Consider the following 18,738-nt stretch of genomic DNA (forward strand, 5'->3'; position numbering starts at 1 on the left):
ATCAAGTGTGCCCTGATTCAGAGTCCCTTTGTTTACAATTAGCATACAGGGGTTACAGTAAATGACATAGCTGAGGGAATAATTAAGTGAAATAAAATTATTTTAACACAGCGCCATCCGGACCTAAAGCAGCAATTCCCTCAAGATGCACACCACTTCAAGCAGCTTAAACTAAAATGTAAACCTTTGAGAAAAACAATGCAATTAATCTTGTCAAGGATCTAATTCGCTGTTATTTAGAATAAAAAGTAAAATATGCAAAACTGTCTTTTTAAGTGCAACAGGATAAAAGCTGTTTCACTATGTTCAATTTGGGCACAACCAGTTTTGTGCATACATGTGCATGTTAATGTTAAATCCTGAATACCTCCTCAATGGCAGTAAGAATGGAAGAGCAGCACTTACCGTCACAGATTTCAGTGTCATGCCGTGGTAGGTGCCCATTGTGTCAATCTTGAAACCTTCCGTTTCTACGAAAACAAATGAACAACTTGAGCTCATTATGTTCCACAGTATCACAGCCGTGTTTCATAAAATTTATATAAAGTAGCAAACTTAGTAGCTTATAAACATATACAGAAATTACAGATAAACTGATAAGTGCTGAATAACTCAGCAGGTCAGGCAGCATGTGTGGAAGGAATGGATAGATGACGTTTCACTTTGGGAGCCTTTAGACTTTAGAGATTCAGGGTGGAAACAGGCTCTTCGGCCCACCGAGTCTGTGCCGACTAGCATTCACTCCATACCCTAGCAGTATCCTACACACTTGGGACACACTTTACAATTTTACAGAAGCCATTTAACATGTCCAAACATGTACGTCTGTGACCGTGTGGGAGAAAACCCACACGATCACAGGGAGAACGTACAAACTCCTTACAGACAACACCCATAGTCAGGACCCAGATCTCTGTTGCTGGGAGGCAGCACCTTGACCACTGTGTAGCCCATCAGCCTTCATCAGACTGATTGTTATTGGGGGGGAGAGAAAGCAAGAAAAGTAACATCTCATAGTTTTCTCAAGCAAATACATCTTTTATACGGTATTAACTGGGGCAGGACGAAGAAAGAGAATAAAGACAGTGAGGGAAAGATTGCAAATCGAACATCCACACATGTGTGTACTCATTAACCATCCTCTGCAAGCATGATTGCACCAACTCTCATTTTCAATCACATTCAAAGAAACTGTTTATTGATCCAAAACCATGCAGAGCGCCGCGCTGGACTGCAACAAAGAATGAATTAATCCTTCCCGACACACCTCAATTTTGCAGAATGGTGGGGAAGTCAATGGCACCATTCTGCCATCCCATTTTGAGATCAGGTACCATACAGAAGAAATCATTGTGGTACATCTAGATTTACAATTTAATGACATTTAATTTTTGTTAAAATGTTTCACTGCTGCGGTTCAAATGTAGATTGAAGCATCGTCATATACACTGATGCTCGCAGAGTATTTCTTTAATTAGAATAAGGACATACAAGGCTTATCCGAGAAACTAATAAAGCAAGCTGGATTAACATCAATGGCCCTAAGTATTCTCTGAAACAGCTTGCGACTTTAATTACGCCACCAGTCACAAATATAACACCAGATAATGAAGAAATTCCAAGATGAACTAAAGGAATACTGCGAGTACATGAAAATATCCAAACTACAATTCCATGTTAGACATGAGCAGTCAGCAAAATTAAACAGGTATATTTAAACCCAAATTTAGAACCTTGACCTTTAGACCAGTTTTATCTTTCTCCAGAACTACTTTGGAACTTATGGATTGTGGTCACGGGTCCAAAAGTGCTCCTCCGCTGACATCTCATTCATGAGTGTACCTCGTTTCCTAAGAGGAGGTTTAATGTTGGATCTCTCTAGGAAAGCCCTTTAGAAATAGATTGAGGAAAAATTATTGGACACACTTAAAAAATCCCACCCTATCCAAGTCACTTGTACTCTGGCAGACCCAGTCAATATTATAGAAGATGAAATCTTCCACCAATACTATTCTATTATTATTACAGTTATCTGCAATCTCCCTACACGACTGCCTATTGAGGGGTCCTATCTAAGCGATCATTCCCTTCCTGCTCCCAAGACCTACCCATAAGGTTTCACTGGACAATTCCCCCAAAATATCCTTGATCAGAAAGGCAATCCCTCCTCCCTACCTACCTGGAACCTGGTGAGCTGTGTAGCAGAGCCAAGGGCATACCTGCCAACAGGCGAGGCGAACCAATTCCCTGTCGAACCTGTAACCCGCTCGCAGAGGGAAGCTGGCGAGCCCGAGGAGGGAGTTGGAGTAGCAGACTGGCTGCGGGAGGCAGTGCAGTGCACTTCCACTATGGAATGGGCCGCTGGAGGCCTTGCAGCAGGCTGGGGCTCAGCTGGATCGGGTGCTGCTCCAAGAGGCTGAGCGTGTGGACCAGACGTGGCCGACAGTTGCACGGGGCGGTGGAGCAGCAATGAAGGACATCAACAGATGTGCTTGGCCAGGCCGACCCACCAACGCTCCCAGGACAACGGGCCTTCTTGTAGGTATGTTGCAAAACTTACCTTCAGCGGCGCTGCAGTTCTGCCGCTGCCCGTGTGCGCGACTTTGGCGCCTTTGAGAGGGGGGCGGGTTTAAAACGCGATTTTCTCTAGGCTATTGAAATCGAGGTTGTTCAGCCTGCTTAGTTGCTGATGAAAAATCGCTGCGAAATTCGTTCGCTGCAGCTATTTTTAAACTAAATTGGGTTATTTAATTGTTATAGTAGATTAAAAATCATCCTCTAAACGCGCAACTGCCGCCAACAGGACGGATCTTATGTAGGGGACAAGGCAAGGTAGGTTGTTTATTTTTACATTAAAAAGTGCTTCTTAAGATCCCTTTATTCAAAATTTTAAGTTGCGAGTACGTGACTTGGGGGCCCATTCAAACCCGCAGTATCTTTCATGCAGACATGGGCTTCAAATCCACCGCAATGGCAACGTTCCAAACCATCGCGTTCCAGAAAAACCCACTCACAAGCTGATTTAAATTGCCATTAATTTACAGCAATTGAACACTAAATTCCTTCCATTTGGCCTATAAATTAATGTCAATAAGATTTTAAAATCATGTTTTATTGTGAATTCTTGTGTGAATGTTCTTTGGACACTTAGGCTATTTAAAAATGTTAATCTTTTCTTAAGAAATGGATGAATGTTTAGATCTAGTAATTGAATTTTGGAATTAGCTACAATTGGGTAACTAACTAATTATATGCTTTAATTTCAGGTCATCCAAGTAAGATTGTTTAGAAATCTCCAACGACCCGTAAACGTATCAAGGGATATTTTGATGGTTTTTAATTCATTGAACGTCTAAACAAAGATTGTTTAATATTTGTTTCAGAATGCTTCAATCTATAATAACTGAAAATGTCTTTCAGTTCTCTTAATTTTTAATAAAGTTATGGCCATTTGACTGTCCTTGATCACAACCTTTGTGTTAAGTCAATGGAAAATCAATAGGGAACAAGATGCTAATTTCCGAGTATGAAAATGGCTATAACCTTTTTAATACTGAAGATATGAAAGTGAATTAAGTGTCAAATTAAACCTATTTTTATGCTTTATCTGAAGGGATAAATTGCAGACTTGATTTTTTAAATCTCAAAATTTTGTAACATTGCTACTTCATGGGCAGGTGAAGAAACTCTGCACTTATAATAACTGGGAATTGAAAATGGCGCAAAATCTGACAACTGTTGCATACTGTCTAAGTGTACTTTTGCAATACACTTGTACTGTATCCAAGATGAGCTCATGTATAGTTATACTGAACTGTATGAAGCAAAAATGAATTTCACTGTACTCGGTACATGTGGCAATAAAGTGCCACTGAACCATTGAGGCATCTGCACCCTGAATCATTGAGCTGTCTGTCCTGCCTTACTCACAAGCCATGTTTCTGTTATGGCTATAATATCCCAGTTTCTTGAGCCAATGCACGTCCTGAGATCACCCACCTTATCTGTTAAGCGTCCAGCATTGAAATAAATGCAGTTTAAAGCACTAGTCTTTCCTTCTCTTATCCATGCACCAGCCTCTTCTCTCTACCAATCTTGTTCTCTGTACCCCACAACTTCTCACCTGCTTCCATTCTGTTCCAGGTCCCTCCACCCTGCTAACCTTCCCAAGTAGCACTTGTGAATCTCCATCCTAGGATCTTGGTCCTCCCCCCTCCAATTCAGGTCCAACCTGTCCCTCTTGTCGAGGTTACCTGTGCCCATGAAGAGATCCCAATGATCTAAAACCTCAAATCCCTTCCCCTTGCATCACATCCTCAGGTACGGATTCATGCAGCCTATTCTTCTATCCCTGCCCTCTCGACCAAACGACACAGGAAGTAATCCAGAGATTACACCCTCAAGGTCATTTAACCTCTTTCCTAGCTCATTATATTCACTCCGCAGGATCTCATCTCTTTTTCTACCTTTGCCATTGATAGAAATATCTGGGGGGGAAAAATCTCCAACGACCCGTAAACGTACCAAGGGATATTTTGATGGTTTTTAATTCATTGAACGTCTCAAATGAAAGACAGAGCCCCCTTTAAGTACAGCATTCTCTGAATACAGTACTGATGTCTCCCTGCAGATTCTCTGCACAAGAGAAGAATTTGAACCGAGTGTCATCTAACTAAAAGATACGTGAACTATCTCTGAGACACAGGTCACAATCAATGTAATGCTCTGTTAATTTAACTGGAAGAAGTCTTACTTGAGGGAAACAGAGACATTTAATTAGGTTGCAGTAAGTGTTATAACTCTAGCCTACAGTTATTTAAAATGTAATTTATCCAAAACGAAATTATATCCAACAGTGAAGAAAATCATATTTTCTTAATGACTTGCTTTTCATTACGTCGCTTCAAGATTCCATCACTAATTTTCACATAAAAACACCCTTAAGGTATGATGCTAATTAACAATATAAACCCATATTTTAAGGCCGCATTTTCATTTTTTTTTTGTTTGTTTTGCTTTCAAAATTCTGTGGGACCGCAGGTGACCTCTTCACTCCAGCTCTCTGGGTTCTGGAAAGACTGACAAGGCTGATGTGGAAGCCACAGATTTAGTGGCATGCGAGGAAGAAAGTGCTTGATTCGGTGGGTTGATGGAGAGTTGCGAAATTGTGAGGTCCTTCCACCACTGGTTTCCAATTGCGTCATTCCAATGCATCTTGCCACTAGCTTCTTCTCCACGTTGGTCATGGCCCAGGGATTCCTACAAATCCGTGGGGTTGTCACATGCTTTCAAGGAGTCAAGCTGCCTCAGCATAATCAAGGATGAGCCGCACCCTGGCCACTCCCTCTTCTCTCTTCTCCCATCAAGAAAAAGGTATAGATGAAAACGCACACCTCCAAATTCAGGGACAGTTCCTTCTCAGGCAACTGAATCATCCTGCTACTCCAGCAGAGCAGTGCAAAGTTATTATCTACCTCTTTGGTGTCTCTCAGACTATCTTTGATCGGTCTCTGCTGGCTTACCTTGCACTAAACATTATTCCCTTATCATATATCTGTACACTTTAAATGGCTCGATTGAAATCATGTATTGTATTTCTGCTGACTGGTTAGCTTTTCACTGTACCTCGGTACACGTGACAATAAACTAAACAGAAACTGAGTTTTTGAGCATTCCATTGAATCCTTTTCAGTGCACCTATTCACCTCTTCCATAGCCAGAGTTCAGAAGAGACAATCTGATTTGGGAAGTCTGGTATCGAGCACGCACACTGCATTGACTGGCCAAAAGAGGTGACCAAATATAACCAGACGTCAGTGCTGGGGATGGTGGTCTTCTGTTTATATTCATGAAAGGGATTCAGAAGAAAAAGTAGTGGACACTGCCTAGTCCATCACGGTTACTGACCTCCCTACCATCAAAGGGATCTATAGCAGGCGATGCCTCAAAACGTCAGTCAGCATCACCAAGGACCCACACCACCCTGGCCACACTCTCACTTCACTCCTGCCATCAGAAGAAGGTGCAGGAGTCTGAAAGTTGTGACCTCCAGTTTCAGGAACAGCTTCTTCCCAACAGCTATCAGGCTCATGAACAGTAAAAACACTAACTAAACTACATACTTTCTTGGTTGTGTTGGGAACTTTGGGCTTTTGTTTTGCACTAATATTGTTTTAAAAAATGTATTGAACTTTCTTGTGTTCGTTGTGTTACCTATGAACTCTGTGTTTACAGGCCTGTTATGCTGCAGCAAGTAAGAATGTCATTTTCAGCACATTAGGCAATTAAACACTCTTGACTCTCTTAAGCTAATGAACAGCCAAGGATAGACGGGAATTGCATATAAACATGCAGATGGTAGCAATGTGGGGGGGGGGGGGGGGGGGAATCAGGAAATCAGAAGTGTATGCAACAAATGTAATGCGACCATCACAAGGCACTTTAATCTACATGCATATGCGGCAAACCAAATTATCAGTAACAGTATGAATTCATGAGGCGTCAAATAAATGATTTGTGAGATCAGTGGATCAGTGTATTGAGGAACCAGCAAGGGAACAGGGTATTTTGGATACAGAGTTGTGTAATGAGAAGTGCTATTTAAGGAGCCTTCAAGAAAGACTAATATGATTAAAAAAATTATATATATATCGACATTGATTTAGTTCAACCTGAAACCAGGGTCTTAAATACAAGCAGACAGACACATAAATAGGCATGGCTTAGAAGGATACATTCTGAACACAAGCAAATGAGATTGGTGACAAAGTGCAAAAGAATTGGCATAGCCGTGATAGAGCAAATGACCTGTTTCTGTCTAAATTACAAAGGCACGAGCTGGCTATGGGAGACGGGGAAAGCATCTTAATGGGAGTGACAACAACCAAACTATGCCTAACTTTTAAAGTAACCACACAATGTTTCCAGGTAATATAAAACTGCAAGGCAAAAACCTGCAGGTGATTTAAAAAAAAGTTGAAGATCAAGGGAAAAAGATTTATAATGTTGCCAAACAAAAAGTTACACGTCTGAGAATTGTGAACATTTTGAATTCAGCAACTCACGACCAAAAAAGCAGCAATACAGGAGAAGGCCTGCAGCTGAATATATAAGCTTCCATGGATAGGGAAATAATTAAAGATTAGGAAAAGTTAAAAATGGGTCACAGGTAACAAAAGAAATATCAGGGAATGCAGGAGAAATTAATTGGGCCTATCTTCAAGGAAAACACACAAAACATGCAAGATATGATGGAGAACAATGGGTCTAGAGATAGATGTAAAATGATGGCGTAACTCAGTGGGTCAGGCAGCATCTCTGGAGGAAATGGACAGGTGACGTTTCGGGTCGGGACCCTTCTTCACACACAACCCGAAACGTCACCCCTCCATGTTCTCCAAAGATGCTGCCTGACCCACTTAGTTACTCCCTCCACTTTGTGTCCATCTTTCGTATAAACCAACATCTGCAGTTCTTTGTTTCTACGCAATAGGTCCACAGTTTAGCTCAAAGAAATTAGCATTAGGAAAATACTAGTAATGGCAAAATTAATGGGATTGAACAGTGATAAATTTCCAATATCCAACTACATTCAAAAGCAGTTGTAATCGAGGTAGCAGTTACTCTTATTGAAATCCTCCTAAATTCCATGGGTTCCAGAATAGTTTCCACAGACTGTAAAAAGAGAGAAAACAAAGAAATGAACTTGGAAAAGACACAAAGTGCTGGGGTCATGCAACATCCATGTAGGGCATGGATAGGTGACTTTTCAGGTCAAGATCCTTCTTAAGTCTGAGATGTTGCCTGACCCATTAATTTACTCCAGCACCCTGTGTCTTTTTTTTAGTAAACTTGCTTCCACTAAATGAACCTGGAATTTATTATTAAGGAAGTAACAAGGGCTTTGGAAAGTAACAGGACTGGGCAAAAATGAACGGTGATTAATGAAAAGCAAATCTAGTATGGACAAATGTTTTGGAAGTTTTATGGGTTAACTAGTTGACGTGATGTTTTTGGACTTTCGTAAGACTTTTGGTTAACTGCCACACAGATGCAATTTAAAAACAAATTAGAACAGATGGTATTGGGAGTAACATACAGGTACGGATTGAGGAATGGTTGACCGAGTTGAAAACAGTCATGATGTTGTTAAGGCTACGTTTGGAGTAGTGTGTGCAGTTCTGGTTGCCTTGCTATAGGGACAGTCATTAAATTGGAAAGGATGCAGATAAGATTCACGAGGATGTTACCGAGACCAAAGCGTTTCAGTTACGAGGCTGGATAAGCTAGAACTTTTTTTCCCTGAAGCTGAAGAGACAGAGGAGTGACCTTACAGAAATATATAAAATTAGAAGAGGCATGGATAATGTGAATAGCCATTGTCTTTTCTTCAGGGTAGGGGAATCTAAAATTAGAGGTGAGAGAGGGAAGATTTTAAAAAGGCAACTTTTTTAACGTAGAACGAGCAGCCTGTGGTACAAACGGATACAATGAAGACAGTTAAAAGGTGCTTAGGTAGCTGCACTGTAATGGTTTGAAAAGGGAAATGGGCAAGTGGGACTAGGTCAATTAGGTGACTTGGTCGGCATGGACGAGTCGGGCCAAGGGGCCCGTGTCTGTGCTCTAAGACACTATGAGCAATAAATGGGACATGTCGATACAAAGAACTACGGATGCTGGTTTATACCAAAGATAGACACAAAGTGTTGAGGTAAATCAGCGGCTCAGGCAGCATCTCTGGAGAAAAAGGACGGGTAACATTTTCGGGTCGGGACCCTTCTACAGACTGAAAGTAGGGGTCGGGGGGGGGGGGGGAGTGGTTTAAGAGCTGGAGGCGAGAAAAGACCAGGACCTATCAAGGCCATCCACAAATGACAGGCAGGGTATTGCTTGGTAGGTCCATTGTTGGTTAGGGCAGGTGTGATCTCAAGAGAAACAATGTGGAGAACTGTGGAACTGGTAAAATGACTCAGTGGGAGGAAGGGGGCAAGGAGGGAGGGGGGAGGGGCAATGAGATGAAGTTACTTAAAATTAGAGAATTCAATGTTCATACCACTAAAATGGGCCATGTTAGGTTCAAAGACCAGTTGGATACTGCAGGGCTCAGTACACTACGTCCAGCTGTAATAGCAAGGATTTGGAGAATACATCCAAGTTTGCTGACGGTACAAACCCAAGTGGTAGTGTGGACTGGGAAAAGGATGCAGGGAGGCATCAGAGGGATACAAGCAGTTTAGATGAATAAGCAAGGACATGGCAAATGGCATATGATACAGATAAAAACGAGGTCACCTACATTAGCAGGAAAAGAAGAAAGCGAGAGCAGCTGTTAAATAGTAAGAGGCTGAAAGGTGCTGGTGTTCAGAGAAATACAAGCATCCTTGCACATAAATCACTGAAAGAAAAAGTGCAAGATCAGCAAGCAATTAGGAAAGCAAATAGTATCTTGGTCTTAGAGGATTTGAGTAAAGACATTTTGGGCCAGTTTAATGGAGTCCTGGCGAGACAGCATCTGTAATACTGTGTATAATCCTGGCCATTTTGACAAGGAATTGATATATGTCCATCAGGGAGAGTCCGGGAAAGGCTCACCAGATGAAGTCTTGACATGTGACGTTTGATGCAAGAGGAGAGAATGATTAAACTGAGCCGATAGTTTTGAGTTAAGAAGCATGTGGTGTGATATCACCAACACATCCAAAATCACTACACCAAGATGACAATGAATCTTTGGAACTTTTGATTCAAGAGATATTTAGGTGCAGATATTTTGAGTTTACTCTAAACAGACATTAATAGGGAGAGATAGACGAAAATGCTGGTGTAACTCAGCTGGTCATACAGTATCATCGGAGAAAAAGGATAGGTGAAAGTTTGGGTTAGGACCCTTCTTCAGACTGGAGAGGAACTCCAGAATTCTGGACTGCAGTCTGAAGAAAGGTCACGACCCGAAGCATCGCCTATCCATTTCATCCAGAGATGCTGCCTGACCGCCGAGTTCCTCCAACACTTTGTGTCCATCTTTGGTATAAACCAGCAAGTGCAGTTCTTTGTTTCTACTTAATAGGGATAGAATAGAATCCCTTAAAGATTTGCCACAAGAGATGGGGAAATATTAAATGCATATTTCACATCCTATTTTACTGAGGATTATTTGAATCGAGGCATACGAGTTGTGATGTCCAAGTTCCTATACAATTACAAAAGAGGAGATATTGGCAGGTTTAAAGCTTTAAGATGAATAAATCCTGGGTCTGATGAAGTGCATCACCAGACTTCCGCATTCCCATGCCTTTGCAAAAATATTGGTGTCATCTTTAGTTGTAGGTGAAGTTCTAGATGACTGGAGGGTAGGTAATGCTGCATCATTATTTAAAGGACATGAGCGGGACAAGGTGGATTTATTTGTACACAGAGGATAGTGATTGCCTAGAACGCACTGCTAAGGTGGATACAGATGTGATGGTGGCGTCTAAGAGACTTTTGGATGGGCGCATGGATGTGCACGGAATGGAGGGATATGGACTATGTGCAGGCAGATAAGGGTTGGACTTGGCATCTTGTACGGTACAGGTATTGTGGGCAGAAAGGCGTGTTCCTGTGCTGTCCTATTTTACTTCGGAGTCACGTGAGTGACTACGTGAAGAACCCGCTTACGACGCATGCGTGTCATTACGCTACACGCATTCGAACTCGTCATTGCTGGAGGAAGGACGTTCCTCCCAAACGGCAGGGGTTGAACCTGCAACAGTAAGGTGAGGGAACGTCGTTTCTTTTACTTACCTTTTTTCTTTCTACAGAAGGCTGATGAGATCTGGCTGGGGAGAGTCTGCAGAACTGCAGGCAGCCAGCAACGGCCGGGGCACTGCTATCTCCCTTAAAACGGGAGCCGGAGCCGACTTCAGCTCCAGGAGCACGCCGACAGCGGTGGAGCATGTCTGGAGCAGTCATTTCCGACGACTCGGACTACAGCCCCACGGACCTATACATGGGTCCAAGGCGCTGGAAGGAGCGAGAAAGCTGGCGGGGGAGAACCTGCAAAATTGCGGGCAGCCGGCAGCAGCAGCAGCAAACGGCACGCTGATCTCCCGTAATGGGAACAGCTGTGCCCGATTTCGCTCCCGACTTCGCTCCCGCGCCGGCCCCGGCCGGTCGGGAGAGGAGCAGCCGCGAGCGACCAGTGCCCGTGTGCATGGGGGTCGGTTTGAGCGGCTGGAGGAGATGGCAAGCAGCCGCGAGCGACCAGTGCCCGTGAGCACCGGGGTCGGTTGGAGCTGCTGCAGCATGACAAGCAGCCGTGAGCGGCCGGTGCCCGTGAGCACCGAGGTCGGTTGTAGCGGCTGCAGCATGCAGGATAAAGAGCAGCCGGGAGCGGCCAGTGCCCGAGAGCATTGGAGCCGGTTGGACCGGCTGCAGGAGCAGTACCCCTTGTGGGGCTGCAGAGTGGAAATACTCCAAAGTGGCAAAGCCACAGTGGGCAACTAATAAGCCCCACAGCAGTACTCCTTGTGGGGCGGCACAGAGTTTCTCACTCATCAGAGGGGAACACCGAGATTCAATCCTGGGCTGGCTGCAGGAGCTGGAACAGGAGCAGCTTCAGGAGCAGCCGTGACGGCCATTGCCCGTGAGCATTGGAGCCGGATGGAGTGGCTGCAGGAACTGCAGCAAGAGCAGCCTCAGGAGTAACGGCTTCAGGAGCAGCCGCGATGGCCAGTGATCATGTGCATTGGAGCCGGTTGGGTGCCCGAGAGCATCGGGACCAGCTGGAGCGGCTGTTGGAGCATGTAAGTGGCAGCTCCATGAGATGGAGACTAGTCACAGAGGGGCAGCTAGTAAGTCCTACAGCAGTACCTCTTGTAGGGCTGCACAGTGTTCTCCCTCATCAGAGGGGAGTATAGGGGGTCAAGTTTGGGCTCCACTTGAACAGAGGAGCAGAACATACCTCTAGTACACTTAGGGTGCGGAAACCCTATGGGAAAACACTTACCATCAGGGAACTGCAAAACCTGAATGTTCCCAGTATCAACCTAAACATGATAGGGCAGGGAATTGAAACGAAAGAATGTTCTAAGTCCTAACAGATGAAAACCTGGAACCTCCCAACCTCCAATATTAAAATTTGGAGGCATCTTATCTTAACAGGGAAAGATCTTCACATCGAGGGAACTCTGGGACACATTAAGGAACGTCTTAAAAACTACTTCCTGAGAAATGTGCTACCCTCATCAGACACCGGCACCTCAACGACCACGGAGGATGCCGAAATAGTAACTAACCTACTAATAGGAACCAGGGAGGTTGCTAGTGGATAACAGATCTATCTGTATGCATAGAATTATTCTACCGACACTTAAAATTCAGAAGTACAGGGGTATACCTTAGAATTCTTCATTCCATTACCCTCCAGTTCAGCATGTACCGAACTGAATGTTCATGCTTACAGGGAAAGAAACAACTAAAGCGCATACTGAACTACAGTGCCCATATATTATAGGACTTATGGAGGACATCCACACGAATCACAGGGATTCGTGTCCTAAATATCCTTCTCATAATTTAGAGGTGGTTACCACCATCTTAGATTGACTAATTTGAATACTTCGTACTTTATATTCATTACAAATGGGAACCTTTGGTGCAACTAAGGGATTGATCCTAGGGTACTACATGGCAAGCATGGTATTAAAATACGCTTGCTATATAGGACTCATTGAAGGTGCCCACAGATGTATTTAACACAACAGATCATCTGCGATCCACCGTTAACACACTTCACATGGCAGTAACTTTGCCGTAAGAAAGGGTGCAGCCTTTATGGAGGCTTCCAGGGAACTAAACCAGCCATCAGACTGGTAGTAGAATAATTGGCATTAGGGGCTGTGTGACAGCCACATGATATCGGACCTTTACATAATCATAGTACAGAGCGCTACACGCGTCACTCAATAAATTATGTGGGGGTCATTCTGACCGACTTATGAAACAACCAAACACAGTTATCCGTCTATGGAACCACATACTGATGGGCCTTGGATTGGGATGCTACTAATTCCATCTCCAGCTGTGGGGGAGATGGAATGCTCAAGAGGCATCACTACTAACGTTGGGCATATATACCTGGGGAAGTGAGAGCTAGTCATGGCTTTAAGTCAAATTGTTTTGGGTTATATCACCAGTATGTTAATCTACAAATTGACAACACCACCGGGGTAGCATATGTCAACCATATGGGTAGAAACATATCGACACCATGTGACTATCTGGCCAACAATATTTGTGAATTGAATTGAATCTTTCTTGTCAATCAGACCTTTCGGGCTGAACGAGATGTTGTTGCCTGCAGCCATACATGTAATACTAGCAGCACACAATGGACACGGGCTGGCATCCGCCACGGTGAGTTCACCGGGTACCTCCACACTGTGATGCAGGCAATAGTCTTAGAGTCACTGTCTCTATTAATCTGGATTAATAGCGTATCCAGATAGAGATTGGATATCAGCTTCCAACTACCAGGAAAACTGAATTTAGTGGCAGACAACAGGTCACGCTAAGTCTAAAAACTCTGTATGGATGTTGGATAAAATATGTATTGCTGGAACAGCTGGTATGGAACACCAGATAACGACCTATTCACATCCATGCTCTTACCAGTTATCAAATTATGTTCTTGGGAGCCAGAACCTGGGGCAGTGGTTCAGATGTATCTTCGCTGATTGGGGGATCATTTATGCATCCCTCCCTTTTGCCTCATCAGTCGGTTATTTAGGAAGAAACTATAGACTTCACGTCTCGAATTTGGATAATACCTGATTGCCCTACGCAACCAGAGGTACTGGTGATATCAACATGGGTCAGAACCATACATCACCATGCATCATAGACCTAACTTACTGGGTCTTCCCGCAACAAGGGGAGTTACCCGTCACTATTATATATTAACCTATTTATTTAGAGTTGGAAGCACCTCTTCTACACCTGGGACTGACGGACCGAATGCGGAATTATTTCAGCGGGTCACAGACAGTCCACCTAAACATCAGTACTTGGTATCATCTAGTAATGGGAAGTACTGTCACAACAATAATCATCACCCACAGATCTATGAACATCCCGTCTGTTCTGGAATTCCTGGCAAGCCTCCATTACGATGAGAGGCTCAGTCATAGTGCCATCAACTGCGCCAGAGGTGCTCTGTCAATATACCTGTTGAAGGTGTTCAAAAGGGAACTGCAGATGCTGGAATGAAGGTACAGAGCGGCATTCTGTTGGGACAAACCCTGGTAAACAAACTCATGAGGGGCATTTTAAAATTAGTCCCCAAGAACCAGGTACTCCCAAATATGGGATGTGAGCATTGTACTGACCATGTTAAGAAACTGGTCTCCAGCTACAGCTCTGTTCCTACGGGAACTGACTATGAAAACAGTCATGCTGATGGTCCTGGTCACACCACAAGGGTCCAGTCACCACAGAAAACAAGGTTGGACAACATGATTAATTCATCTGGAATTTATGGTTTACATCAGTGTAATAGTCATACAGAACAGACAGGGGTCAGCAGGCCTAAAAAACAGAATTCAGGGTCTACCCTACAGATGGTCGTCTCTGTATTATAACACACTTACTATCATACTTGAAGTATACTAAGATCATCAGAGGGGAGGAATGTCACTTTAATCAGCTACTAACAGCCATTGAAAACAGTGACAGTCCAGACCATCTCTGGATGGCTAAAACAAGTCCTAAATAGGCTGGAGTGGGAACTAGCATTTCAAATCTCACTCCACCAGGGCTGCAGCTACATTAGCAGCTATGAAGTTGGACGTACCAATGGACCAAATCCTCAAGACAGCAGGATGGCCAACGGAGGAATTTTCCAACGACTTTATAACAAACCAGTCATTGAACCTGAAACATTTACAGAAACAAATTTAAGTTCTGTAATATAATAGACCCATAAATAGGGGCAATAATTGGTGTTCATAATTTTACTGTTGGATTTCAATATCGTATTGATGTCTAATGTTGTTAACTCTACTCTCCCCAAAAATCAAGGCAGATGTGATGCATGGAATCGTTCCACGGCATGAAATCACAGAGCTTTAAAATCTTCACGTAGTCACTCACGTGACTCCGAAGTAAAATAGTAAGATTAAACGAGAACTTACCAGTTTGAAGTTTGATCCTTATTTTATGAGGAGGAACGTTGAGGGACTACGTGCCCTCCGCTCCCACCCTTGATCATAGTCTGAACTGGTATCTGTTGTCTAATCTTACTATGTTTAGTCATTATAGTTATCTGTGATTCCACACCGCTGCTTTGAAGAATGACACGCATGCGTCGTAAGCGGGATCTTCACGTAGTCCCTCAACGTTCCTCCTCATAAAATAATGATCAAACTTCAAACTGGTAAGTTCTCGTTTAATCTTACTATTCTAGGGGAGCAGCAATGGCAAGCCAAGGAACTACAGGCCAGTAAGTTCAAGTTCAAGTGAGTTTATTGTCATGTGTCCCTGTTTAGGACAATGAAATTCTTGCTTTGCTTCAGCACACAGAACATAGTAGGCATTTACTACAAAACAGATAAGTGTGTCCATATACCATGATATAAATATATACACACATGAATAAATAAACTGATAAAGTGCAAATGACAGAAAATGGGTTATTAATAATCAGAGTTTTGTCCTAGCCAGGTTTAATAGCCTGATGGCTGTGGGGAAGTAGCTATTCCTGTCCGACATCAGTGGAGGGGGATTCTAATGGACAAGATCTACAAGCATTAGACAGCGGAGAAGATAGAGGAAGATGAAAGCTTGGACATTCAAACTTAAGTACAGCTTCTTCCCCAATTGCTATCAGATTCCCAAAGCAGTGATCTTTCACCATTCTGTTGTTTTGCACTCGTCACTGTAATTTAAAGATGTACACAAACAGCTGGTGTAACTCAGCAAGACAGGCAGCATCTCTGGAGAGAAGGAATGGGTGATGTTTCGGGTCAAGATCCTTCTTCACTCTGGTTCGGGATAAGGGAAACGAGAGATATAGACCGTGAAGTGGAGAGATAAAGAACAATGAATGAAAGATATGCAAAAAAGTATCGACGATAAAGGAAAAAGGCAATTGTAAGCTGTTTCTAGGGTGAAAATGAGACTTGGGTGTATGAGGGATAGAGAGAGAGGGAATGCCAGGGCTACCTGAAGTGAGAGAATTTAATATTCAAACCACTGGGCTGTAAACTGCCCATGCGAAATATGAGATGCTGTTCCTCCAATTTGTGTTCAGCCTCACTCTGACAATGGAGGAGACCAGGGAGAGAAAGGTCTGTGTAAGAATGGGAAGGAGAATTAAAGTGTCCAGCAATCGGGAGATCAGGTAGGTTCAGGCGGGCTGTGCGAAAGTGTTCAGCGAAACGATCGCCCAGTCTGCGTTTGGTATCGTTGATGTATAAGAGTCCACATCTTGAACAACGGATACAGTACATGAGGTTGGAGAGGTTCAATTCGGTTTAGTTTATTGTCACGTGTACAATGAAAAGCTGGTGTTACATACTATCCAGTCAGCAGAAAGACAATAAATGATTACAATCGAGTCATTACAGTGTATAGATACATGATGAGGGAATAACGTTTAGTGCAAGGTAATGCCAGAAAAGTCCAATCAAGGATAGCCCGAGGGTCACTGAAGAGGTAGATAGTAGTTCAGCACTGCTCCCTGGTTGTGTTCGAATGACTCATTTGCCTGATAATCTAGGGTATAATCTGCCTGATAATAATTAGTTGCCTAATTATTGTTGTATTTCTCAGTACTGTTTGCATAATGTTTATTCTGTGAGCTTCATGTGTAGAAGGAATTGCATTTCTCCCTGGAGTATTGAACAATAAACTAACCTGATCCTGAGCATCATTTCTGAATAGGTCTGAATCTATTCTCACCACTCTGCCTATACATTACATCCAAGCATTTGAAACAATTCAAAAAATTGCAATCAGTGTTCCTCACCAATCAATGCATTATAAGTTGCTCAAATTCTAAATTGTAATAGATACTTAGCTTTGTTGATAAACTGGGAATATTTTTCTGGAAATATGAGCCTTAACTATAGGGAGAGGTTGGGCAGGCAAGGACTGTATTCCCTGGAGCATGAGGCTGAAGGGTGATCATATAGAGGTGTATAAAATCACGAGGGGAATAAATAAGGTGAATTGAGTCTTTCGCCAGTTTAAGGAAATCAAAAAAATAAGTGGACATAGTTTAAGATGAGAAGGGAAAGATTTAATAGAAATCTGAAGGGCAACTTTTCACACAGAGGGTGGTGAGTATATGGAACAAGCTGCCAGAGGACCTAGTTGAGGCAGGTACTATCACAATATTTAAAATATACTTGGATATGAGTATATGGATAGGAAAGGTCTAAAGGGATATGGGCTAAATGCGGACAGGTTGGACTACAGGTAGACACAAAATGCTGGAGTAACTCAGCGGGTCAGGCAGCATCTCTGGAGAGAAGGAATGGGTGACGTTTCGGGTCGAGACCCTTCTTCAGGCTACAGGTCGGACTAGTATTGGTGGGGCACATTGGTGGGCATGGGCAAGTTGGGCTGGAAGGCCTGTTTCCGTGCTGCGTGTCTCTATGGCACTAGATATTTGAACCACATTGACAATATAAAAATCGCAGAGAACTTGAGAATAAAGGCTGGCCTAGATTTTGCAAAGTACATCTCACCTGTCATCAGCACCAGTCATCATGCCCCTGGACTTGTCACAGAGACACACAATTATCCTTATGTGTATCCAGAAGGAAAACCACATTTGACATGAATCTCCCAGACTGGCACAAGATAAACTGATCTTAAGGTGGGGCCAGAACAAGCCACATCCAGTAATCCGCTTATAAAATAAAAAATAAGATAACTCCAAACGTAAACAACTGAAAGCGTTAATAGTGCGTCTTTTTGTTTTTTTAGATGTTTTATTTTAAATGATATTCGAAAAATTATTGGCACAGTCACAACTGTGCTCCATCATGGCTACCATTTCCCACCAGTTTCAGAATGTTTCTGGCATAAACTAACTATTCATGATGAAATACCTGTAACTTAAACTTTAAAAAAAATCAACCTTTTAAAAATGATCTAAAAACACAAAAAACGCATTATTAATTTGACCGCAAAAATAAATAATTTAAAGTATCTTATGCTTTTTCACTTCTTCCCTCAGCTGTAAAATCTCACTTCGCACGAATGTGCTTGTGGATTGTGCATCATTTAGACCCGAGTGCAAAAATAGATTTACCAGCAGACACGTCAAAAACTCTGCGATTTTGGTGATCAGATATGCATGTGTCAAGCTTCATCACAAAACTTCAACATCTGAACCCTTGATTTTACTTCGGAGTCACGTGAGTGACTACGTGAAGAACCCGCTCAGTGCGCAGGCGCGGCATTACGCCAGCAGTGCAACAGCGGCAGCAGCGGGAGTTAGGCGCTCTCACTACAGAATGAAATGGACCGTCAGGTGAGTACCCTGAGGCCGGGTTTCTTTTACAGGGGAGCCTTTTTCTGCTTGTGTTTTACAGGCAGAGAAAAAGGCTCTGGAACAAAACTGTCCCCCGTTCGAAGAGGAACGTTTTCCGTCGGGGAGGGGGGCAGCAACAGGCGGTAGGAGCGTTTACCCGGTGTTCCGTAATTCCCTGACACCGTGCCGAGCCCAGCCCGCTAGCACCTGAGCAGCGG

General features: G+C 43.2%; 1 protein-coding gene across 1 annotated transcript in view; it reads right to left on the reverse strand.

Annotated features, from left to right (window-relative positions):
* The window catches only part of cdc73 (cell division cycle 73), a 275,800-nt gene that overhangs the window by 200,104 nt on the left and 56,958 nt on the right, over positions 1 to 18,738 (reverse strand). Inside the window, exon 10 of the mRNA XM_033027996.1 lies at positions 406 to 470. Within this exon, the coding sequence (XP_032883887.1) occupies positions 406 to 470 (65 nt within the window). The remainder of the gene's footprint in view (positions 1 to 405; positions 471 to 18,738) is intronic.

This window comes from Amblyraja radiata, chromosome 10, assembly GCF_010909765.2.
Source record: "Amblyraja radiata isolate CabotCenter1 chromosome 10, sAmbRad1.1.pri, whole genome shotgun sequence".
NCBI classification, from domain to species: domain Eukaryota; kingdom Metazoa; phylum Chordata; class Chondrichthyes; order Rajiformes; family Rajidae; genus Amblyraja; species Amblyraja radiata.